The sequence below is a fragment of the Gobius niger genome, assembly GCF_951799975.1.
Source record: "Gobius niger genome assembly, chromosome: 6".
Taxonomy (NCBI): domain Eukaryota; kingdom Metazoa; phylum Chordata; class Actinopteri; order Gobiiformes; family Gobiidae; genus Gobius; species Gobius niger.
Genome location: NC_136857.1, coordinates 2,454,712 through 2,478,256, shown reverse-complemented (window position 1 = coordinate 2,478,256; position 23,545 = coordinate 2,454,712). Strand labels below are relative to the sequence as shown.

The 23,545-nt window shown below is 42.6% G+C and overlaps 1 protein-coding gene across 2 annotated transcripts in view; it reads left to right on the top strand.

Moving 5' to 3' along the window:
- plxna2 (plexin A2) overlaps positions 1–23,545 on the top strand; it is a 519,114-nt gene that overhangs the window by 286,258 nt on the left and 209,311 nt on the right. For both annotated transcript variants that reach the window (XM_079558784.1, XM_079558785.1), the window contains exon 6: positions 19,693–19,816. In XM_079558784.1, the coding sequence (XP_079414910.1) occupies positions 19,693–19,816 (124 nt within the window). The remainder of the gene's footprint in view (positions 1–19,692; positions 19,817–23,545) is intronic.

Genomic DNA, 23,545 nt, shown 5'->3' with positions numbered 1-23,545 from the left:
AGCCGGCTGCTAACAGACATGCTCCACACTCTTTTCTCTACTGTATATTGTTTTGGCTGAAGTATAGAAAGCATAACTTTGTGTCAGGGGAAAAAAAAAGTTGTATTTCTGCTTGTATATGCACAATGCCCTGTCCTTCCTTGCCTCTATCTTTTACATTCATGATTAGAAGGGTCCAACACAAATGAAGAGACAACTCAAGATTTGGTAAAGGATTGGGGAAGGTTGAAATGAGAAATGTATTACGTGAGATTTCATTTCATGTATTTATTTCATTCTGAAGTGACAATTAAAGCAGTGTTAAGCAACCTTTATCCATTTCCTATGGGGGTAATGCAAGTGTTAATGGGATGATTGGGGGGGGGTCTTTCATCTCCCCCCGGTGTCTCAAGGCCCGAAAATCACACTTCCACTTCCCGGAAGCCCCAATACACACTAAGAAGAAGCTAACAGGCTAACGGGAAAGGCTAACTTTGGGCTAGCACCACTTAAACAGTATTTACAGCCAAGTTTGAGTGATTTTTTTTTTCATCTCCATTGTGTGATTTGATGAACAATCTCCCTCTCTCCCTTTTGTCTTTCCTGTCAGCGCAGTGTTTACTCTCACGGACTATTAATGAGTAAAAACACAACATGCTACGACACCTGCTGTGGCACTTATGGCCTCGAGGGACATGAGTTGCTTAGTTCTGCTTCAAAATATTTACATGAATGAAAATACACACAATACAGTGAATGAAAAGGATGACTGTTTTTGACTTTATGCTATCAGCTAACACAAAATAATGTAATATTAATTGTTTACATGTTACATTGTCATTATTTAACACTAGCCTTTAGCTCACAAGATAAAAAAAAATCTTGAGCTATAGGGAGCCAAAAGAAAGTGCTGTTGTTTTTAGTACGACATCTTCTTTCTCGCTCTCGCCTGTACAGAACCATCACGCTGTTTTCCCCCAAATCCCGGATGTGCCGCGGCGATAGCGCAGGTGGACTTTCTGTTCTTGTTTGTCACTATATAGTCACCCCATAGCTGTGCACAGCCATAAAATCTCCTCTAATTTACCAATGGCAACAACAATTAGCCGTGCGCTGGAAAAAGCCGCTTCAGCTCATTCCGGGTGTCAGCCCGAGCCGCTAATGGCCCACTCATCAGCCTGCGCCGCTGTGCCTCTTCCTGGGTGGACCGCATCCATCTTCCCAATTGGGTCTAATGAGATATCGACCGCCGACACGCTGCTCTATCAATATTTCCATAGATCCTTCGTACTTATGGGAGTAGTACAAGCTATAGAACAAGTTATGAACATTTTTTAGAAATCTCTAGGTAGTGACTGAGCCCAGAGGAAATCATTTACGGTCAATACGTAAAATATCGCTGAGAATATCAGGTTTTTGACTTTTACAATTATCCGCGACGTCCACTTTAAACTTTGTCTTTGTTTTGTGTGAATAGGCCCAGCAATTACAGTAATGACTCATGATAAACCAGGTCAAAAGATCTTCAGTAGGAAAGTTAAGGCAAATTATCTTATTGGTTTTAGCAGCCAGGGCTTCATGAAGGCATTGACCGAATCAAAAAAAGAAATGCTTGCTTTTCATTCATATTCTTTTGGGATCTTTCTCTCTCTCGCTGCCTTTTTGTGTATTTCTCAGCCCACACAAGATTTAGCGCCGCGCTTTCGTCTTTTTTTTCCTACTTCGCCTTATCTTCCAAATCCTTAAAAGAATGGCGCAGCATATTTCCAAGTCATACGAGCTATGTATGCATCTATTTCTCATTCGCGTAGGCTCAAGTTACAACAATCTCGATCTCTTTTGCCTGTTGTTGCCGTGGGAGACAAACTGTTTGGTCCCATCGTCAACATAAACCTTTTCTAGACTCGTCATCGTAGCGGCAACCTGAGAGGGCCGGGTTTGCACAGTCTGCGGTTGAAATCGAGACTCTCCGGTTTATTCCGTCCCGTCACCGCGCGTCTCCCCGTGGTCTGTGTCTAAATGGATGTTCTCGAACTTTCGCTAAAGCAGCCGGCCGAAACAAATGTCCCGAATCACTCGAGCAGAAGGAAAGAGGAGGCAGACAGTGCTGCAGAAGCCGCGGTCTTCATACGTGCTCGTCCTAACACATGTCTCTGCAGATTTTCTCTGGGCTTTTCCAAATCAAATCCTTCCGCTGCGAAACACATTTGGTGAGATGTCCTCGTCGAAAGCATGTTCAAGAACTGCTGAATATTAAATATACAAATTGAGTCTAATATCACAGATTTATTTCATCCGAGCCTAATCTAATGTCGGTGCTTTTTGGAGGTTTTAATCTTTAATGTTTAAATGTTAAAGCCTCATTAAAACATACCTGATGGTGTTTCGTTTCATTAAAGGAACAGGCCATTGTTTTTCCACACTGAGATATGTTCTCACCTGAGCTTAGACGAGTTGATGTGTACCTGTCTGGTCTTTGTGCATGTGGAAGAGCGTGGTCACTTTCAACTTCACCCCCATTTGGAGCTATAGGAATACATTGGGAGAGGCCAAATGCTAACAACATCTTTGGTCGTTTTGCATGACTGAGGGCACACACAAAGACCAGTCTTAGACGCGTCTCCCTCTTCCACCACTGCTACACGTCACCGGAGGTCATTTCCATGATGTTTCTCCATGTTTTGAACCTTGTGAACCAAAACTGGTTCTGGTTCTGATCCTGTTTGTGGCCAAACCATAGACTGTAAAAAATAATGGACATCTCCTGCTCACTCCTCCCCGTTTACGATAATGACCACGGTCGTGGAGGGAATTCATGGCGGATTTACAGTCTCCTCCTCCCCAGCTCTGACGAAGCATGTTCCTAAAAGGGCATAAGGGCGAGATCTTCACTGTAGACTCGGCCCTTGCGTGACGTGAAGCTCGCGCTGCTCCAATGCTAACAGTCCGACCCTCATTAAGTACGAGATTTCTAAAACGAAAATGTTTTCTTACGAAAACCAGCCTGGTTTCATATATTGTGATTAACCCAGCGTTATCTCAGGAGGAAGATCAGCCTATTCTAGTGTTGAAACAATTGAAACCAGGGGTTAAAGTTGTTTTTAAAGTGTCTAAACTCCAATGCTTTTCAATGGGGGCCTAGTGGCGATATGGAGGTACTACAGCAATGGCGGAGCAATGGCGACCCCCAGTGTCGTGGTCATAAAGCAGAGCAGCCAGCGCCCATTGGGCCAAACTATCTCCCTCGCGCTGATGTAGCATGTTAGCCCGTTTGTAGCTATTTAGAAACTTTGCATCAACCATGCGGCTCTGGTCACTATTGCACAAAACTGCAAAACTTGCGCACTCTACTGGCTTAAAGTATAACTGCGCTTTTTCAGACCATCAAAAACAAGCACGTGTTTTTTTTTATTTATACAACAACAAGGCCAAGAGGTTTAAAGTTATGATGTAGAATCTTTAACGGTGACTTCCTTTCATTTGGTCACCTATAGCTGTGGTTGTCTCGCGTACCCCTTTAATCCTTCATTTAAACACCAAGTACTCCCTACCTCGAGGACCCTACCAATATTTTCACACAAAGTGATCAACATACTTCAGCTTCATGCTCAAGATGATTGAAAAAATGCACTTGAATTCAAACTTTTTTACTGAAAAACATGAAATTAACTTGTAAAATCTTCTCAGTTCCACCTTTCAGATCCGAAATAATTCCAAGTACCCCCACGTCCCCGTACCCCTGGTTGGCAAACAGTGACCTATATGTCGGGCGGTGACCTGCCGTCGCATACATGAGATAAGATAGGACTTTTTTGACCTCACAATGGAGAAATTCAATTACATCAGCCCCCAAGAAACACTCACGGGGCGGAAAATGTGCAATCAAAGAAGAACAGGATAATGTGCTAACACTGCCTTCCAAATGAGCAGCAGCTCTACTTCAAGCTCCTCCTCCCATCTGAAAGATTCCCTCTGGCATTTTGTCTTTTACTGTATACGCTTTCGGGAAAATAAAGCCACATTCTCTCTGCTTTCTAGCTTCTTTTTCTCGTCTAAACCTCCGCATTCTGGACAGTGTGAAACAGTTCCATTGATTTTACATTCGCAAAATCCCGGCCTTGATGAAATAAAAGCGTTTCAAATGAACTCTCAAGCATTAAAAACGTAACTTTATTTCTGAGCCTTTAAAGGAATGTTCTCCCATCAGACGCAATTACTGGAGATTTGAGTCAAGGCGATGAGAAAACGCTGCTTCTCGCTCTCCTCGAGTGCGCGACCGCCAAGGCCGATGAATGTAAAGTTAGCGCAGAACATTATAGAAGCGCGGCCATGTTCGAGTGTAGTCTATTTCGGTTCTCTTATAAAAGCACGTCACTCCACACTGAAGTGCCCGCGTCTGATTGGGTGTCTTTCATATCTTGGCGCCGCGTGGCCTTCTGGGTAATTGCCTGTCTCGAGCCTTGGAATAAGAAGCGGGCTTTAATGGAATGAACTCTGAGCTGTGGACTTGAGGAGGTTTAGCTGTGGTCATTAGAATATACAGTGTAAAGTCCACAGCGGGATCAGACGGTGCACGGGGTGTATGTGCACGATCTGAATGTGCACGATCTGAATGTGCACGATCTGAATGTGCACGATCTGAATGTGCACGCTGCAAACAAACCGCACGTACAGTACAGGGGTGTAGAAAACAATATGCAAATGTGTTTGTTATGGTCGCCACTGGGGGAAAACAGGATGCAACACCCCGGCACATGAACACAGAATCTTTGTAAATGTGATTTTCAATGTGAAATTTCGTTTTTATGGAGGTTTGGAGAACATTACCAATCTGTCATTTCGTGGGGAACTTGCTATCATTGCCCATTATACACTAGCATTTGCAAAAGTAGAGAAAAATACATCTACCACACTGTGCTGCGCAAAGGCTTTTATATGAGTGATAACCCCAGTGTTTTGCATTTTATGATCTTTATTGGTTTATTTTTTATGGAATGGGAAACCCTTTTCCCAGAAAACGTAGCGGTTTTGTTGATCCCAAGTTCTGTTGCCAGATATGATTTAAAGCAGTACTAAGGAACGTGTTTACCTTAAAGGGACTATACAGAGTTTAAAAATGTTAAAGTATTTTCCTCCCCCTACATGTTCCTGCCATGTCCTAATGTGTAGAATGAGCCCAGACCTGTTCACCACAACTGCCTCTAAAATCCTGCACTGTCACTCAAAAAAGTGTTAATTTCGGGCCGAAGTGCCGTCATGCACGACCTAATATAGAAGCTGCAGTTACGCGTAAGACCTGAAGTGGCAGTAGTGAGCGTAAAATGACTAACTTGCATCTAGCCTCTTTAATGAATCCTTTCCGTAGTCTCTGTGGGGGTAATACAAGTGTTTATGGGATGATTGGAGGGTCTTTCATCTCCCCCTGGTGTCTCTGGCCAGAAAACCATGCTTGCAACTTGAGTGCCACCGGACCGGAGCCACCAATACACACTAATGGAATCACGAAGAGGAAGCTAACATGCTAACGGGCGAAGTTAACTGCGGGCTTTTTATTTATTTATTATAGGGACAGTGCATATTAATATACATTATACATGTAAATATGCCAGAATTAGCCTAAGGGCTATTTTTCATCTGTAGTCCCTGGACAGATGTTGTGTGTCCTCCTGAAGGGAGTAAGATTACAGTTATACACATTAAAATGAAATACAATCAAATATTTAAAAATAAAACAGAAAACAGCACTCTCAATATCGCAAACCATTCATGACAGACATTACAACAAGACTACTACAAACTCAACAATTTCAGAGACAGAAAAACAACAGACGAGGACAAGAGGCCAGCAGGGGGCAGCGAGAGATGATCCTGTCAGTGCTGACAGCTCTGATTGTCAATGAGCCATTTTTTTTAACTGTAGCTAGCGTCACTTTAAACAGTATTTACAGCAACGTTTGAGTGAAACAAATATTTCCATTGTATGTGAATGAATGAATAGTTTATTATTATTGTGTCTTGCTCACCATTGTGTGCATAAGACGCCAACAACACCAACAAAAGGACCAGTTGCCAGACAACAGGCACAATAAACATTACTCAAACTTATTTGAACAAACAAAAAGTCTCATCCAGGCTTTACAAACAAAATAAGCCAATTTAAGCACATTAGAATTAAACAACCACTTCATCTTGTCATTGATGCAAAACATTTCAGGCTTTTGAACAAACAATTCACCAAACAATACATTTCTAAGATCATTGTACCGTGGACAATATCACACAAACTGAGTTTCAATGTCGACCTCTCCTAGCTTGAAGTATAATCGGATGTACAATATCCCTCTCTCCCTTCGCCTTTTCTGTCAGCGTAGTATGTACTCTCCAAGACAGTTAATAAGTTCAAAATCGCAACTTGCTACGACGATTTTGGCCTCTAGGGGCATGAGTTACTTAGTACCGTTCAATTTGTCGCCTCCAGGGGGCACAAAACGCAGCTCCTCGTCTCCTTACAGGGACCAGGAGACAGCACATCCCCCCTGTGTTAGCTGCTCTACACCAGCTCCCTGTGTATTATAGGATGAGGTTGTTGTCTTTAAATGTCTCCACGGCGCTGCTCCTCTGTATTTGTCTGAGCTTCTGGTGCTCGGGCTCTGAGATCTGCTGATCAGCCGCTTTTAGAGGTTCCTCGCTCCAAATATGTGACCAAAGGGGACGGGGCTTTCTCTGTTGCAGCTCCAAAACTGTGGAATGACCTGCCTCTCCACATCAGAGCTGCACAGACACTTGAATATTTTAAATCGCTGCTTAAAACACATTTTTATGCAAACGCTTTTAACACTGTCTAGCACAGACCTGGCCAAATCTAAGCTGTTAGTGCTTTGCTGTTTTGTATATTGCGTTTTGTTTCTTATTATTATATTTATATATTTTTTTCTGTACTCTAGACCTTTTGTGAAGCACTTTGGTCAACAGCAGTTGTTTTAAATGTGCTATATAAATACATTTGATTTGATTTGATTACTGCTTTAACCATTCCTTTGTTGCAATGATAATATTTGTAATTGGTTTAACCTCCTAATCCCCACTTGAACCAGTTTCTCCAGTTTGGTTTTACCCAAATCTTAAAGCTTCTTTTAAAAAAAAGAAAGAGTCAAAACATTGTCAAAAGCAAGGCTGAAAATGCAACAAAACAAGACAAAAAAATGCGACAATAAACAAAAAACGCTATGAAAAAGTGACAAAAACGTGCCAGAAATGCAACAATATCACAGATGAAAAGCAGCATCAAAAAGCAAAGAAAACAGTGAAGATGAAAGCAACAAACTTCCAAAAAAAGAGACGAAAACGTGTCAAAAATGTGACAAAAAAAAATCTGTTTTGTAGCTTTCAAATGAGGCGCTACTCTGGCCTTGAGGCTGTGAGCTTTAGTCCAGAAGCTTTTAGATTTGGGTGAAGCCAAACTGGAGAGAACATGCTCGGTTAAGGTGGTGGTAAGAGGTTAAAGGTGCATATTTGTGTGTATTTGACCTTGTAGTGACCCAGTGGCTGTGTGAGTGGTCAGCATGGCCCCTTTACTTTCAGTCAAGATGTAGGTTTTTCTGGTGAGAGGCTCCGTCTGCAGTGAAAACCTTCCGAACAATTGATCCTGGAGCGAGACCACTGTGATGGAAAGTAAAGGCGACATGCTGACCACTCACACAGCCGCTGGGTCACTACAAGGTCGAATACACACCATTTTTTTTCTCAACACAAAAAGTTGCATAATGCGCCTAAGGGGAGACACTACAGGCAAAACTCAATTTTTTCAGTTTTCAGGTTTTGGGCCAAATTGGTCTCTGAACATACAAGCTTTCACCCGGAAACAGAAAATATCCCTAATCTTCACAATAACATGTTTAAATATTGCGCTGATTCAATGTTCCCCCATAGACTTATATGGGAGAATGCAATTTCAAGGGCCTTTTTCTCAAAACACATTTTTCTGTCATTGTGGCGACACTATGTCCACGTCAGTCGGACCTAAAGACTTCACATTTTCCAGCCTCGGACTGAACAAATTTTTAGAAGATTTTCAGAGTTTTTTTTTTATTATTTAATCCCTTTCCATTTTCCACTAAAAAACAGCTCATTTTAAAACTAAACAAGAAATCCTAAATCCCCTCTGAGAAAGTCTTGGCAACTCATTTATCAATAAAATGAAACCATGAATTTGAATGTAGCTCAATCCATTATTCAGATTTCGTCGTCGAAAAGATGGGAGTCTTGGGGCATTTTTAGGCATGAAACACCTTGTTCTTATATGAAAAGATAAAATGACAGAAAACTTGCAATGTATTTTTTTCTCACATTTATGCCAGTGATCGACAGCAACAGCTTCAAATTGATATCTGTAAATTTAAATGTTTTCCCTATTCACCTGCAGTGTCTCGCCTTAATGTGAATTTTGTATAGTCTATTTACAAAAATGTTCACCAGTGGTAGTGCCTATAGGCTTTTTTTTTTCACAGACATCAGCACGAACCTTACACTGGCATCTGAAAGGTTAAAGCCACTTTTCCTCTTCCATATAAACAAGCATTATAATCGACTTTTTGCACATAATGTTTCATGGGTGTAAAACTGAATTTAAAGTTACACAATCTCGCTGTATGTCCAACTCATAGTATCTGCGTTCATGTGGGTGGATTTTCTAATCTCAAACTAAATATAACTTAAATCCTCGGCAGCACATGCCAGCCCTGTCGCGGCTCATTTTTATTTACATGCCGTCTTGACTGACAGTGCATTCGTGTCCCGCTGGGGAAAATAATGATCGAAACCGAAGCTGCTTCTTCAGCACCATGGACAGGGCTCAGAAAGCTCAGCCACGGAACAACCCCCAGAACCCTGCCTTGAGCTGCTGCCTCGGGGCAAAATCACTGGGAGACACTTGTACTTCAACAAAGAATGCAATCCTGCTGCAAGTCGATACAGATGGAATAAAAGTAAAGCCGGAATATCGGTGAGCCAGTTTGAATGTGTTAATTATAAGATAAACCACTTCTTAAAAGGAAATCCAGAAGCGCTTCCCCTTACCTGTTCTGCAATATTTGGTTTGTTTGATTGATCGATTGTCTATTTTGAGCAATAGCACACAGAAACACAGCACACATACATTTACTGTTCACATAGATACAGATACAGATTTTGCTCGAAAGGGAGTAGGAAGAAGTGAAAATAAAAAACGTTTCCATCGAACTGTATTGTTGCCTACATGGTGATACAACATGAGTTTTACTTAACAAAAACGGTAACAACGGGGGGCAAAGCTCTCGATTTACCGATCGATCTACGTTCCCGCCCTCACCTATGGTCATGAGATTTGGGTCATGGCCGAAAGGACGAGATCGCGAATACAAGCGGCCGAAATGAGTTTCCTTCGCAGGGTGGCTGGGCGCACCCTCCGAGATCGGGTGAGGAGCTCAGTTACCCGGGAGGAGCTCGGAGTAGAGTCGCTGCTCCTCCACGTGGAAAGGAGCAGCTGAGGTGGCTCGGGCATCTGTTCCGGATGCCTCCTGGTCGCCTCCCGCGGGAGGTGTTCCAGGCATGTCCTAGTGGGACAAGGCCGCGTGGAAGACCCAGGACACGCTGGTGGGACTATGTCTCCGAGCTGGCCTGGTGTCGCCTCGGGGTCAGAACAGCTGGAGGAGGTGTGTGTGGACCGGGAAGTTTGGGCATCTCTGCTGAGGCTGCTGCCCCCGCGACCCGGCCCCGGATAAAGCGGAAGAAAATGGATGGATGGAATAATGGTAACACTTTATTTTGCAGTACCCTTGATACATTGTACCAAACTAAATATAGTGTCATGTAATGTGCTCTGTAACAATGTGTAATAACTTGTACCTATGGGTTAGATACACAATGGAATAATATGTATTTGAAGTTTGTAGGCACAAAATGTAATAAGACATAACTCTAACCTTAGGGCTACATTATGTACCTACGAAGTTATTCCATTGTGTATCTAACCCATAGGTACAGGTTATTACACATTGTTACATTGTATTAATTTAAGTTAGGCACATCAAGAGTTCTGTAAAATAAAGTGATGCCACAAAAACACATGTCAGTCCAGTGCATGTTAGCCCCGTTTTTCATTTAGTGTCAAGTTTTGATACAATTTGACGGAAAAACTACATCTCAAAGTATTTTTTGGGAACTTGCCACAGCTAGATGGCAGCGGTTAGCACTCGTGCTTCACAGCTAGAAGGTTCTGGGTTTAATTCCCACCTGGATGGGGTTGTTAAAGGGGGGGTATTATGCAAAATGGACTTTTTCAAGCTTTCCATCATGTTATTCTGTCACTCCCTCATTAAAAACATGGCTGAAGTGTTGCCTTGGCACATTCACGTATTTCTGAGTAATCTGTAGAAACTCTGAGGGCGGCCATTTTGAGTAATATGTAAAAACTCTGATGGCGGCCATTTTAGGGATAGGTTTGCCTGAGTCCTCCTAGGAACGCCCCCACCTCCTGGAGACGCCTCCGAGCTTTCGTCACCAGCCGAGTAACCAACCACTGCTCCTCAGCAGAACCCCCTCCCCACTGATGCCACAGACAGCGTGTGGAGGGGGCGTGTCTAAAGGCTCAGAGGTTCTTAAAGAGACAGAGGCCTATTTCAAGACATTCACTACAGCCATTTTGAGAGAGACATTTTATACAAGGCAGTTATTCTAATTTACTGCATTTACAGACCAACAGAAGGTTTGGTCATCATTGTAGTGTGATATAGACTGAAAAAAGCAGAATACCCCCTCTTTAACATTTAATAGTGCGGTGTTGTATAGTAGTATAGTTTAGTTTATTGTATTGGCTTGTTTAATGCTGATGTTGAAATTGCGAGGATGTGAATGATGTGGTAGTGATGTGTTTGTACTGATGCCCGTGATGTCTCTCCTGTCTGGAGAGAATAATGGCTTATCTTAAAAACTTAAAACTATGAAATTATAAGGTCTTGTATTTAATTTTTCATTTTTTTTTTTCATTTTATTTATTCATTTCAATCAAAAGTGATATCATACAATCACAATAAAACCGCCAAGCCAACACAGTATGAATGAAACGGAGCAGAGGAGAAGAACAAGTCTTATAATATCTGCCCCTTTTGTTACTTCACACTTTACACTTCACACTGTTGTCCTTTCTATTATTATTATTTCTATTAGTATTAAAATAGATTAACAATATAGTGAAATAACAATTTAACAGAACAACAGTGTGAATTATTATATTATAGTCCCTTATATCTTCTTTTGATTATAAGGCGCCAACAAGTAAATTCATCATCAACGTTTTCGTCTTTGGAAAGGACACGAGAGCCTTTGTGACCAACAACGTCCGTTTTTTTTTGTAATCTCCTTCCCGCTTTGCTTCTTCGGCGTCTTTATTAGTGAAGTCTCTCCAAACGCATCCCTCCCTCTCCACGTCCGAGTGTCAGATGCCGTCGGTCGCGTCGGGTACGTTCTCCGGAGAATATAAGAAAAACGGGATTCCAGTCAGCACTCCATCGTCTGCACTTCAGCTAATGAGAGAGGCGGCGGGTCAGCTCCTAACTGCACACAGATAATGGCCATCTCCCGCAACCATGGCAACAGCAGCGCCCCGCGAGCCCCCCAACCATCTCGCTCTCCTTTTTTTTTCTTTAAATAAGACTGAGCAAAATCAATGCAAGGGCTTTTTGAAACTTAATGAGCTTTTGGATTTTTTTGTGTGTGTGTGTGTGTGATTTTTTTTTCTTTTCTCACCGTGTTGCATCGCGCCGGAGTCATGCATAAAACATCACACCTGGAAACATATTAGGTGTCATTTTCGCCGTTTATTGTGGTTGAAGTTGGATCTTGTCAAAGAAGGAAAATGAATGTCTCCGGATAAAGTGGAGCTGATACAATGTGGACAATTATAGGTCTGCTGTAAGTGGCAGGCGAGAGGGGCGGAGACAAGATGCTAAATGTCTTCCAGTCTTTATGCACCGGTCGAAATGATCTTGTGACTTCAAGACTATTTACATTGTAGATTCTTCCTGAACGCGCATGGAATTATGCCTCAAATGAAAAAGGTGAAATTAATTCTTTCACAATGGCCGCCTTCTGCTTTTACGACTGGGCTTCACTTCCCAGGACTTCAATGCCTCGGCTTTTCCACCAAGGTGCTGGTTTTGGGCTGGTTCTGGTGCCGGGTTGGTTCCAAACTGACTCGGTTTCCCACCAAAATGAGAGCTGTGCCTATTGTCATAGCAACGCTTTGGGAAGTCAACATAAAACATGGATAGTAACACCTTACTACAGCCACTTCTGGTTATAAAATACAGAAAAATAAGTTCATGTTTCAGTCACAGCAGCCGTTAACATTTTGATTTCTTCTTTCTAACTCTTGTTTTAGCTGAAGAGCATAAAGCAAAACAACAGTTTCCTCCACAGAGACTGTTTTGGCTTCTCCAGGAAGTTCTAAGCACAAACTAACTAATATTGATTGATTGTTGGAGGAGAGAGCCAGGCCCCAGCTGCTGACATCACTGCTGCTCGTTTCTTGGTCCAGCTGTTAATTGGTTCCCGACCGGCACCAGATTTTGGAACCAAGAGCCAGCGTTTTTTCAGTGGAAAATGAAAGAACCGGTTCTGAAACTGGAACTGGCCCGGAACCAGCACCGGCACCAGCCTGGTGGAAAAGGGCTGAGAATCACCCAATGTAAACAGTGTTATTGTATATTGATAGGTTTATCTGGAACTGTCAACCTCTTTTAAACACATATTCACCAATGTTGAAATTACAAGTATGATTGTTATTGTTTGTGTGGCACAAAAACATTCAGCAGTTTGCTCCTGTTATTAAAGACACTATTCCCTCAGAAAGATCCACGTTCAAGCATTCGAGTTAATGCCGACAAAAATCAAAACCGTTTAGTATTTTTTGGCTCTGGCCCGTAACCCTGGAGAAAAATAAAAGGTTTCTCGACCCACTTTTTGGCCCCAGATCAGCTGAGAACAACCAGTGTTTCTCATAGACCGTAAAAAAGAATAGACTCCTCCTCCTCACTCCTCCCTGTTCACCACAATGACCCCACGCTCGAGGGGAGAATCATGGCGGATTCGCAGACCCCTCCTCCCCAGCTCTGACGGAGCTTCTTCCTTAAAAGGGCATAAGGGCGGGATCTCCACTGTAGACTCGGCCCTTGCGTGACGTGTAGTTCGGTCGTAGCCGCGCCATTAGCTCTAATGCTAACAGTCCGGCCCTCATTAGCAAACGAGATTTCTAAAATGTGTCTTGCGAAAACCAGCCTGGTCCCTTTAATTGTAACTAACCCAGTGTTATCACAATATCTAGATACCAGGCTCTCAAGTTGTTTTTCGCGTGACTAAAGTGCAATGCTTTCCAATGGGAGACTAGCGGCTATATGGAGGTACTACAGCAATGGCGGCCAGTGGCGTTTCTAAAAAACACATTTTGAAACATCACTGACTCCATTCCATCATAAATAACTGATCCAAAGCTACCTTTTCACAAACCTATCCATCAAAAGATACTGCATGGGGAGGCGTCAGGATCGAGTGCATCAGCTTTGGACTGATTAGAAGCATTAACTTTTACATCTATAGCAATGATTGATCTGGATATTGACGTTGAGATAAATCCAACTTTGAAGGTTGTAAAGGAGTAGCAAAACTACTCTAAGGCTGTATCCGAATGTCCACACTATTCCCTATATAGTGACTATATAGTGACTATATAGTCACTATATAGTGGTCACGCTATTTCTAGGGGTGTCCGAATGTCCAGAGAGAAAAAAGTAGTGCACTCGAAATTTCCCACAATGCATCTGGAAAAGTAGTGAGCATCGATGGTCACTAAACGGGTCAACATAGACCAGAATGCACTGCGAGAGTCGGAGAAGAGCCTGACAGAGACAGGTCTGTGAACTAAACACGACTGAAGTAAATCAGCTGTTTCAGTCGAGTGTTTGTGTTTCTCATGAATAAACGACCAAAATATAAACGGTTACGGAGAAAAGATGCTAATGTTAGCCGCTAACCTTTAGCTTGGGCTGTTAAATGACCGACAGCTTCCTCTGGAATAATCCAAGCCATTCATGTAAAATCCATGTGAAATTAATCCATGAATATTCCACTGTCTCTGAGTTTGGTCTTTATCGCAGAAATACTTTATTCCCGGAGTTTCGCGAACTTTTAGCAGATGTCGTCGCTCAATCTGCTGGCGCTTCGGACACCGGGCTCTGACCTATTTTCTGCACGTGTTTTGAACTGACGCTGGGGTGTTTGTTTGTTTTTTTTCCTTTTTTGTGATGACAGTAACGCCTGTAAAAGTGCCAAAACAGTTGTTCTGTTTCATAAAATAAACGTTTGTAACAATAAATAAATTCAGATGAAAAAATAATAAAAAACAAATCTGCAGCCGCAGCGCGTGTGACGTCACGCAGCGCGGAGAAAGTCGTGACTTGTGTCCAAATCGCCAACAGAATCAGTGACTATATAGTGACTATATAGTGACTATATAGTGACTAGTGACTATATAGTGCAGGCCTATGTAGTGAATGAGGGGCTAGGGACTAGGGTGGACATTCAGATACATAATATATACATTACCTTAAGCTTTGTAGCATATAGTAACTTGCCATGGTGGAGGTATAAACTGTGTGATTGCTTTTAGCTTCAGATAATGGATTCTAAAAAAAAGACTATTAAGTTATATCACAGGGAAAAAAATACATTCATTTAAAAGTCTACTTGAGGGAACTGCATTTTCAAAAGTTGCAGTCTAGACTTCTCCGAATGAGCTTCCCGTCAACGCTCTGCAGTTTTTACTCTTTTCCCCGTGGGGCCTCTCCCCTCACTGCTACTGTACTCCGCTTCCACACTTTCCCCGCTTTCCCACAAATCCCCACGGAGAGCTACAAGTGTTAGCGAGCGCTCCCCCCCCCGCCCTCCTTCCCCCATCCCCGCCCGCTGCGCTTGTGACCGCTCATGTGAGGCTTCTTGTCGGATTCTGTTCTTGAACTCCTGACAACATAATTACGGCGCTGAGGCTGAGGATGAAGACGTAGTTTGTAGTTTTTTAAGCGTGCGGTTGGGGAAGCGTAAAAACGGCCCCTTCCGCCTCCCGCCCGCCCACACAGGACCGAACAGACGGCATTAGCAGCGGCCGTGTAGAGCAAATCAGCACCTTGGACAGCGCTCGGGCCAATTACGGCTGGAGTGACCAGACAGCCGGTTTAAGGGCAGGGGCCGGCTGAGGATAGGGGGGTCTGTGGAGCAACGGCCTGGGGAGAACACAGGCTTTTAATGAGGAGGAGGACGGGACGGGGTGACTTAAGGAAAGGGGCGTCACAAGGTCCTTGATAAGCAGTTTGCGCCTGTATTGCCTCCTGAAGTTATTAAATTGGGTGATATTGAGCACTTTTACATGTTAGGGGTATTTATTATTACTGCTGCTGTTACTATATGATGCTCACACAGGTTATTAATGGCTAATGTTTTGATTGGCTTTTGACATCCTCCAGATCAGTGGTTCCCAAAGTGGGGGTCGCGAGAATTTTTTTTTTCATATCTGACATTGAATTCGATGTACTGTGTTTTTAATTGAACAAAGCACATTTTTGCGAAATTAAACCAAATATCAGAATTTCCAAACTAGCATCATTAAAGGTCAGCTCACACTACACGACTTTTATGCACGATTTCGCTCTAATTCTCAGTCGTGCCGAGTCTTCTCGAGTCGCGTCTAGTGGAAGGCGGTCACACAGAGTCGGCTCGTGTAGTGTGGGCGGGTCACGACTGGACTGACGTTGGAATCGTGTAGTGTGGGCGGCAGAAAGACGCGACTAGACTTCAGTCGTAGGAAATCAGACATGTTTGATTTTTAAGCCCGATTTCGGACGCACGGGAGAAACGTGGGTGATTTTACCCCAAATGTGAATGACAGAGAGATATAAAGACAGGAAAACACCGCCGCGCCTCCTTTTATCACTTCTCTGTTAAACCAGCGGCACAAAAAACTCATTTCATGGCCACAGCCCCACACACGAAACAGCACAACTTTATATCACCAAAAGTTCACCACAACCACCTTTTCCAGCTACATTTCAACCACAAGTTTAGCGGCACTTACTGTGTTTGGAGACGAACTGTTCAGCTTCACCTCACCGCTAACGGCGGCTAGCCTCCATCCTGAGGTCGACGCCCGTCTCCTTTTCTTATTAAATCCACTGAAACACGTCCCGCTTCTTCCTGTCGCCAACTTTTATCTCCATTTGACAGAACATTAGCCCAGTTGAAGCTTCGTAGTAGCAGTAAGCTAGCGCTGCGGTGTTGTGACATTGTTGACACCGTTGACCAATCGGGACACACACGTTATCCCGCGCTCACAAACACAGGCCTGTCTTTGCGGATTTGGGGTCAGTTTTTGAAGCCGTAGAGACGACAGACGCGCTGTGTTATAAAACATCAGCTGTTTGTCAGAATCGTGAGTCGCTCTTACGATTCTCAGTCGTTAAGTGTGAACCCCCAGACGTTCCAAAATCGCACTGAATCCAGTCGTGTAGTGTGGACCCCCCATTCTATATAAAATCGCTTACGACTAGAAAAGTCGTGTAGTGTGTGCTGACCTTAAGCTAGACTTTAAATGTTTTGCACTGAATTATTTTAATTGCTACATTTGCTACATTTTACAGAAGTTGTTGTCCGAGTGATTTTGAAAAGTTTTTGCTCTATACCAGGGCTTCATACTAACACACTAAACATACTAAAGCAGTCATTAATAAACTGGATTTTAAATGTTGTGCGCCTACATTTATTATAAATACTAATCATGTTTTACAGTTGGGGATATTTAGACAATATTTTTTACATTTCTGATATTGATACATGTGTTTTTGATTGAAAACAATATATTTTAGTTAAATTAAGGCAATGCGGTTTCCAAACTGACCACATTAAACCAGATTACAATTGTTTTGCATCTTAAATTATTATAAATGCTGATTATATTGTACACAAGGGGGTCCTGAGCTGTTGGTTGAGTGATTTTGGGGGTCACGCCCTGAAAAGTTTGAAAAAAACATTTCAAAATGGATTGACTGTTCACTTTGGCCATGTCTTCTTCTGCTGCCGAGGGGCTCCAGTCTGTATTTAATCCAGCATTAAAGTGTATTCATCACGGCGCCATCAATACCTGGCATGCCTTTCGATTAAAGTTAGTTTGTTCAACTCAATCCTGACTCAAACAGTTTTTAAGAATCCGTTATGCAAGTTATGTCCTCTTTACTCAAGACTGTAATTCTATTGTTAAGTTACATAAGGAGTGAAGTCTCAAAACGTTAGCTGAGAAATAGATTTATTCTGTTTCGCGGCTCCATTTCACTCGCAATTTGTAGAAGGTCCACGATGATAAATGCACAGAATCAGGTGCAATTTTGGGACGCGTTGATGAAACCGTTTTCTCAGCCAACTGGGAAATGCTTAATGGTGTTTTCACTCTCGCTGTAATATTGTTTTGTACTTTTTTTCCCCCCGCTGAACTGATGCTTGCTTTAACTGTTGTGGACGTTTTAATCCATGTTGTTTGATGGTGCTTTTATTGCTGTCAGAACATTAGCGATTTGTCTTTCTCCTCCGCGAACACAATCATGAGGCTGCGTTCTTTGCAGAGCCATATTTATCCGTACAGCCATATCTCTCCACTTTTATGGCTTGTTTATAGCACTGTCCACATTAATAACAAACAAATGTTCGCACTTGCACATGTTTAGCCGCCCATTCTTAAACATAGCATAGTTTGCAATATCATTTTTGGTAGCGCTTTATATTAAGGTGTGCTTGTTAAGTATTAATAAGGTATAAATAAGCATTAGTAATTCATAGGCCATTAATGACATGCTTGTAAATATATTAATAGGCTGATCATTATATTATTTTCAACAACCAGGCTCATAGGCCTATCCTAACACTAATCCTAAAAAAATGTCTAATGCTTTTTAATACTTAAAGGGGGGGTATTATGCAAAATGGACTTTTTCAAGCTTTCCATCATGTTATTCTGTCACTCCCTCATTAAAAACATGGCTGAAGTGTTGCCTTGGCACATTCACATATCTTTGAGTCATCTGTAAAAACTCTGATGGCGGCCATTTTAGGGATAGGTTTGCCTGAGTCCTCCTAGGAACGCCCCCACCTCCTGGAGACGCCTCCGAGCTTTGGTCACCAGCCGAGTAACCAACCACTGCTCCTCAGCAGAACCCCCTCCCCACTGATGCCACAGACAGCGTGTGGAGGGGGCGTGTCGGAAAGGCTCAGAGGTTCTTAAAGAGACAGAGGCCTATTTCAAGACATTCACTACAGCCATTTTGAGAGAGACATTTTATACAAGGCAGTTATTCTAATTTACTGCATTTACAGACCAACAGAAGGTTTGTCATCATTGTAGTGTGATATAGACTGGTGCTATGGGACTGAAAAAAGCAGAATATCCCCCCGCCCTTTAATAAGCTTTTAAAATATACAGAGTTTAAAAACGTCAAAATTAAGTATTTTCCTCCCACCATGTCCTAATGTAGATTAAGCTTAGACCTGTTCATCACAACTAACTCTAAAATCCTGCACTGTCACTCAAAAAGGTGTTACTACCTGCAGTTATGGGAAAGGCCTGCGGTGGCAGTAGTGAGTTTGACCAACTTGCATCTAGTCCCTTTAAGTGAGCTATGCCTGACATTTTTTTCTTATTGTTGGGTAAAATTATACCCCTTCTGGAACCGCCACCTTAACATGGTGGAGGGGTTTGAGCGCCCGAATGATCCTGGAGCTCTGTTGTCGGGGGTTTCGTGCCCCTGGTAGGGTCTCCCATGACAAACAGGTCCTAGGTAACGGGTCAGACAAACATTAGAGACTAACAGGCCCGGTTAGAACCATAAGGCCGTCCCTCTGTGGACCCACCACCTGCAGGAGTCATTTGTGAATAAAGCAGACTGATGCGTGAGGTTTGCGCCGTATTCTGATTTGTTGATGTTGTGTAAGGTCAACCTAAAGCATCAGTGACTTAAAGGGGTTTACCTTTTTCATCACATAGTCTGAAGGACGGCAGTGACAGTAAAAAAAATACCCATTTCTTCACAAGAGCTGCTCTACTTTGGTTCAGAAGTTAATTTGAAAGCCTTCCTCTACATGTGCGCTCGGCTCAGTCTGTAGAGGAGTTTAAAACCAAATTAAAAACTCATCTTTTTGCTTTGGCCTTCGGTTCCATGTAGACCAGACACAGTTTGTATATTACCTGTGTTTATTGTACATATTGTTACTGTTCTTGTACAGCACTTTAAATGTGCTTTATAAATAAAATTGACATTGACATTATGGCTCAAAACACATTCAGCTTCAGTTTGGGCTGAAATTGTAAGCAATTATAATTTACTCAAACTTTCTTCTGTTTTTCTCTGGCTTTTGGATTTTCAAAGTTCCCCTTCATTAAATCAAGGATGTTTGCTAACGTTGTGAACAGAAATATCCACAGATTTTATTGTGGCGCTCAAGATCCAGTTAAAACAGCATTAAAACAGCATTAAAAAACAATTAACTCGACTCGCCGCTGCCTGTGTAAACCCTGATACACCATTTAAACCAGCTTTCATCTCTCTGTATTATCCTAACAAACCCGTTCTTCTGTTTTCCCCTCTCCAGCTGCTCCCAGAGGAACCGGTGCGAGCGCGCAGATGAACCGTACCGCTTCGCCGCGTCACTCAACCAGTGCGTGAAGGCCACCATCTACCCCGACAGCATCGCCGTGTCGGAGCCCAGCGTCCCCGTAAGTCCCTCCCCCCCAACGCGCACACACGCCCCGATCGCCGCTCTCCGCAAAATGACAAAACAAAATGATATCTCTCTCCGAACTCTCCCTCCCACGCGCAGACAGATTGCATTTCGAAAGCGAACCCACGTAGCGGTTTGTCTCTGATTCTGATTGTGGCGATGCATAAACATTAGTGGAGGAGGTTGAGCGGGGAGAGGCGCGTGTGGGCGTTTCCGCGTGCATATGCTCACTTAGCCAGCAGTAAATATGTGTGCCAAGACGCTTGTGTGGGCTGTGAGTGGGAGTTTGAGAGTGCAGGGTGCAGCTTCCACATGGGCAGAGGGAGAGAGATGGCGGGTCTGGCACCGTTTCACACAGCTCCGCACATGTGGACGTGCAGTTGGTGAGTATCATCCGTTACAAGGAGGTTTTCTGCTGGGAGTGCATGAAGTGGGGACGCACAACTCTTGGAATTACCCCCGTGAAAGTGAATTTAAACCTTTCTAGAAACAAGAAAATGGCAGAGAAATGTTTAAAGACCATTCTCTATACGTGCGTGTGGTACATAAGTTCATCTGATTAAAGGAATAGGCCACCGTTTTTCCATACTGAGATATGTTCTTACCTGAGCTTTGACGAGTTCTTTAGGACCTGTCTGATCTTCCCCCGTGCCTTCAGTCACGTAAACACAGCGCAGACGGCGTTAGCATTTAGCCTCTCCCTCTCTCCTCTATAGCTCCAAAACAGGTCAAGATAGAAGCTACCAAGCTCTTCCACGTTTTCCCTATTTAAATATGGTTACGTGAAGTGTTCCACTACAAAGTATAATTACACAAAATTAAACTATGTGGATTTTCTAAGCGGATAAAAGGGGGAACTATATTGTAAGGCGTAATAATACCAGGAGTAATTCGAAATCCGTGCAGTAATCTTCACTTTGCTATGTGGATGCCAAACTACTTCTACTAGTTTAATGGTTTTGTAAAGCCCAATATCACAACAGAAGTGGCCTCACAGCTGCACCAAACATTAAGGCAATAAAACAGAGCAATAAATATGACAATTAAAAGTTCAGGTGAATCCAGGCAAATATAATGTCCAATAGGAGGTAGCGACGAGCGGCGTGGGCGTCCCCCGTCCTTAGACTCTCCAGCACGGCAAGGAAAAACTCAAAAACCCGGCAGGAGAAAAGAGAAACCTTGGGGAGAACCACAGAAGGAGAGATCCACTCCCATGGACGGACAGGCTATAGAGACCCAGGGCCGAAGGATCCCTCAGCAGACGGGCCGAGATCGCAGACCGTCCAGTCCTCAGATTCCAGAATGCAGGGTTCCTCCGGTTCCTTTCATTCCGCATTGAAATAGACAGGAAAAACATGCACTTATGAATGAAGTTGCTCCACAAAAGGGTATCGCTTTAGATTAAGGTGTGCTCATTAAGTATTAATAAGCATTAGTAATCATTTTAGCGTTAGGGTAAGGGCTAAGGTTAGGGTTAGGTTTAGGGGTGGCTATGATACAGACTGTAACCCAGTATAAATACCTTGGTGTCATTTTGGACTCAAAACTCACTTTCAAACCACATGTAAAAATGATCAGTAATCGCATCAAATTTACCCTCAGCAACTTCAGACACATCCGGCACCAAATGTCAATACAAGCAGCAAAAATGTACATGCACTCAATGATCTTTTCACATCTAACATACTGTTTAACCGTCTGGTCACATGCCAATGTCACAACCCTCAAACCCATCCAGTCCCTGCACAAACGCACCATAAAAACTCTGGACCGCAAACCACTCTCATGTCATCACTGTCCACTATTACAAAAGCATCATTTACTCAGTTGGGAAAACATGGTCAAATACTCTCATCTCTGCCTCATCTATAAAATAATACATGGTTTGTCGTCACCTCCACTCAGACAGTTCATTCACACCGGATCAACAGAACTCAGGAGAACCCGAGCAGCAGCGAGGGGCGACTGCCTCATCCCTCTGAGGAAAAGCCTCTTTGGTCAAAGCACCTTTTCTGTCCGAGCTGCCCATGAATGGAACCTCACCCCCACAACAATTAGAAACATTAACACATATAACTCATTTAAAACACAGTTAAAAAAATGGCTCATTGAGAATCAGAGCTGTCAGCACTGACAGGATCATCTCTCCCTGCTGGCCTCTTGTCCTCGTCTGTTGTGTCTGTCTCTGTAGTTGTTGAGTCTGTAGTAGTCTTCTTGTACTGTCTGTCAGCATGATTGGTTTGCGATATTGAGTGTGTTGTTTTCTGTTACATTTTTTAATATTTTATTGTATTGCATTTTAATGTGTATAATTGTACCTTTACGCCCTTCAGGAGGACACACAACAACTGTCCAGGGACTACAGATGTAAAATAGCCCTTAGGCTAATTCTGGCATATTTGCATGTATAATGTATATTAATATGCACTGTCCCTATAATAAATAAATAAATAAAATAAAATGAATAAGCATATTATTAATGGCCTACTAGTGTGCTAACAGATATAAGTATAATAAGCAGTGTGTTAATACTCTACAAGCATATTATTAATGCTTATTAATACCTTATTAATACTTAATGAGCACACCTTAATATAAAGCGTTACCCACAAAAGTCCATAGTCCATAATACTGTCTCTCCTCCCTCCTAAAATGATTAGGTAATTGATGTACTGGCTCTGTTAGCTTCTCAGGACTTTGAAACTGCCAGATCTGCGGCGCTGCTACCTGTTTATTTCCTCAAACATCAATGTGCTGTGCCCTCTACTGCACATATTACTAAGATACTGAGCTTAGACGAGTTGATACGTACCTGTCTGGTCAGTGTGCGTGCCCGTGGAATGGCGTGGTAGCTTCCAACTTCACCCCCGTTTGGAGCCATAGGAATACACTGAGATAGGCCAAATGCTGCCAACATCTTTGGTTGTTTTGCGTGACTGAGGGCACGCACAAAGAACAGACGGGTACGCATCAATTCGTCTAAGCTCAGGTAAGAACATATCTCAGTATGTAAAAAAACGGTGGCCTGTTCCTTTAATATATCAGGTGCAATGTCCATTTTCTTTTTGGAGATTTCTTTCAAAAACTATTCAGATAGCGTTACATTGGCCCTCCGACCATCATCAAATTCTAGAACAAATTCTTTTTTCGTTTTGTTTTTATCCATAGTACAGAACAAATGTTCATACAGACAGGGGAACAAAATGGAAAAAAAATAACAAACAAAAACAGTTCACTTAAAATGTCTGGACAATTGTTTTAATTTTCTGCCATAACCAGTGAATAGTCTACAGTATGTGGGTGTCACTTATGAAGGAAACCCATTTTTCCCACTGCTTATCATACTTAAACCTTGTCAGTCTGAGATTATGTGTCATTTTTTTTCCATAATTGAGATTTCTTCCACAATCCCGATCCAGTCTGCTTGAATTGGAGGGTCAGGTTTCAACCAACTCCGTGTTACTGCCTTCTTACTTGCAACCAACATTACCTTAGTCATAAACACATCTTCTTTCTTTACACACTGTGCTATATTTCCCCAGGTACATTACTAAACAAGTGTTTGGAAGTTTATAACCCAAGATTTTAGCCAAAGTTACTCCAAATTGTTCCCAGTATCTGATCATTTCAAGACAGTTCCAGAAGATATGTGTATGGTTAGCATCTGCTTCTCCACATAACCCCCAGCACTGTTGTGGGGTAGAGATCTGCCTACTTTTAATTT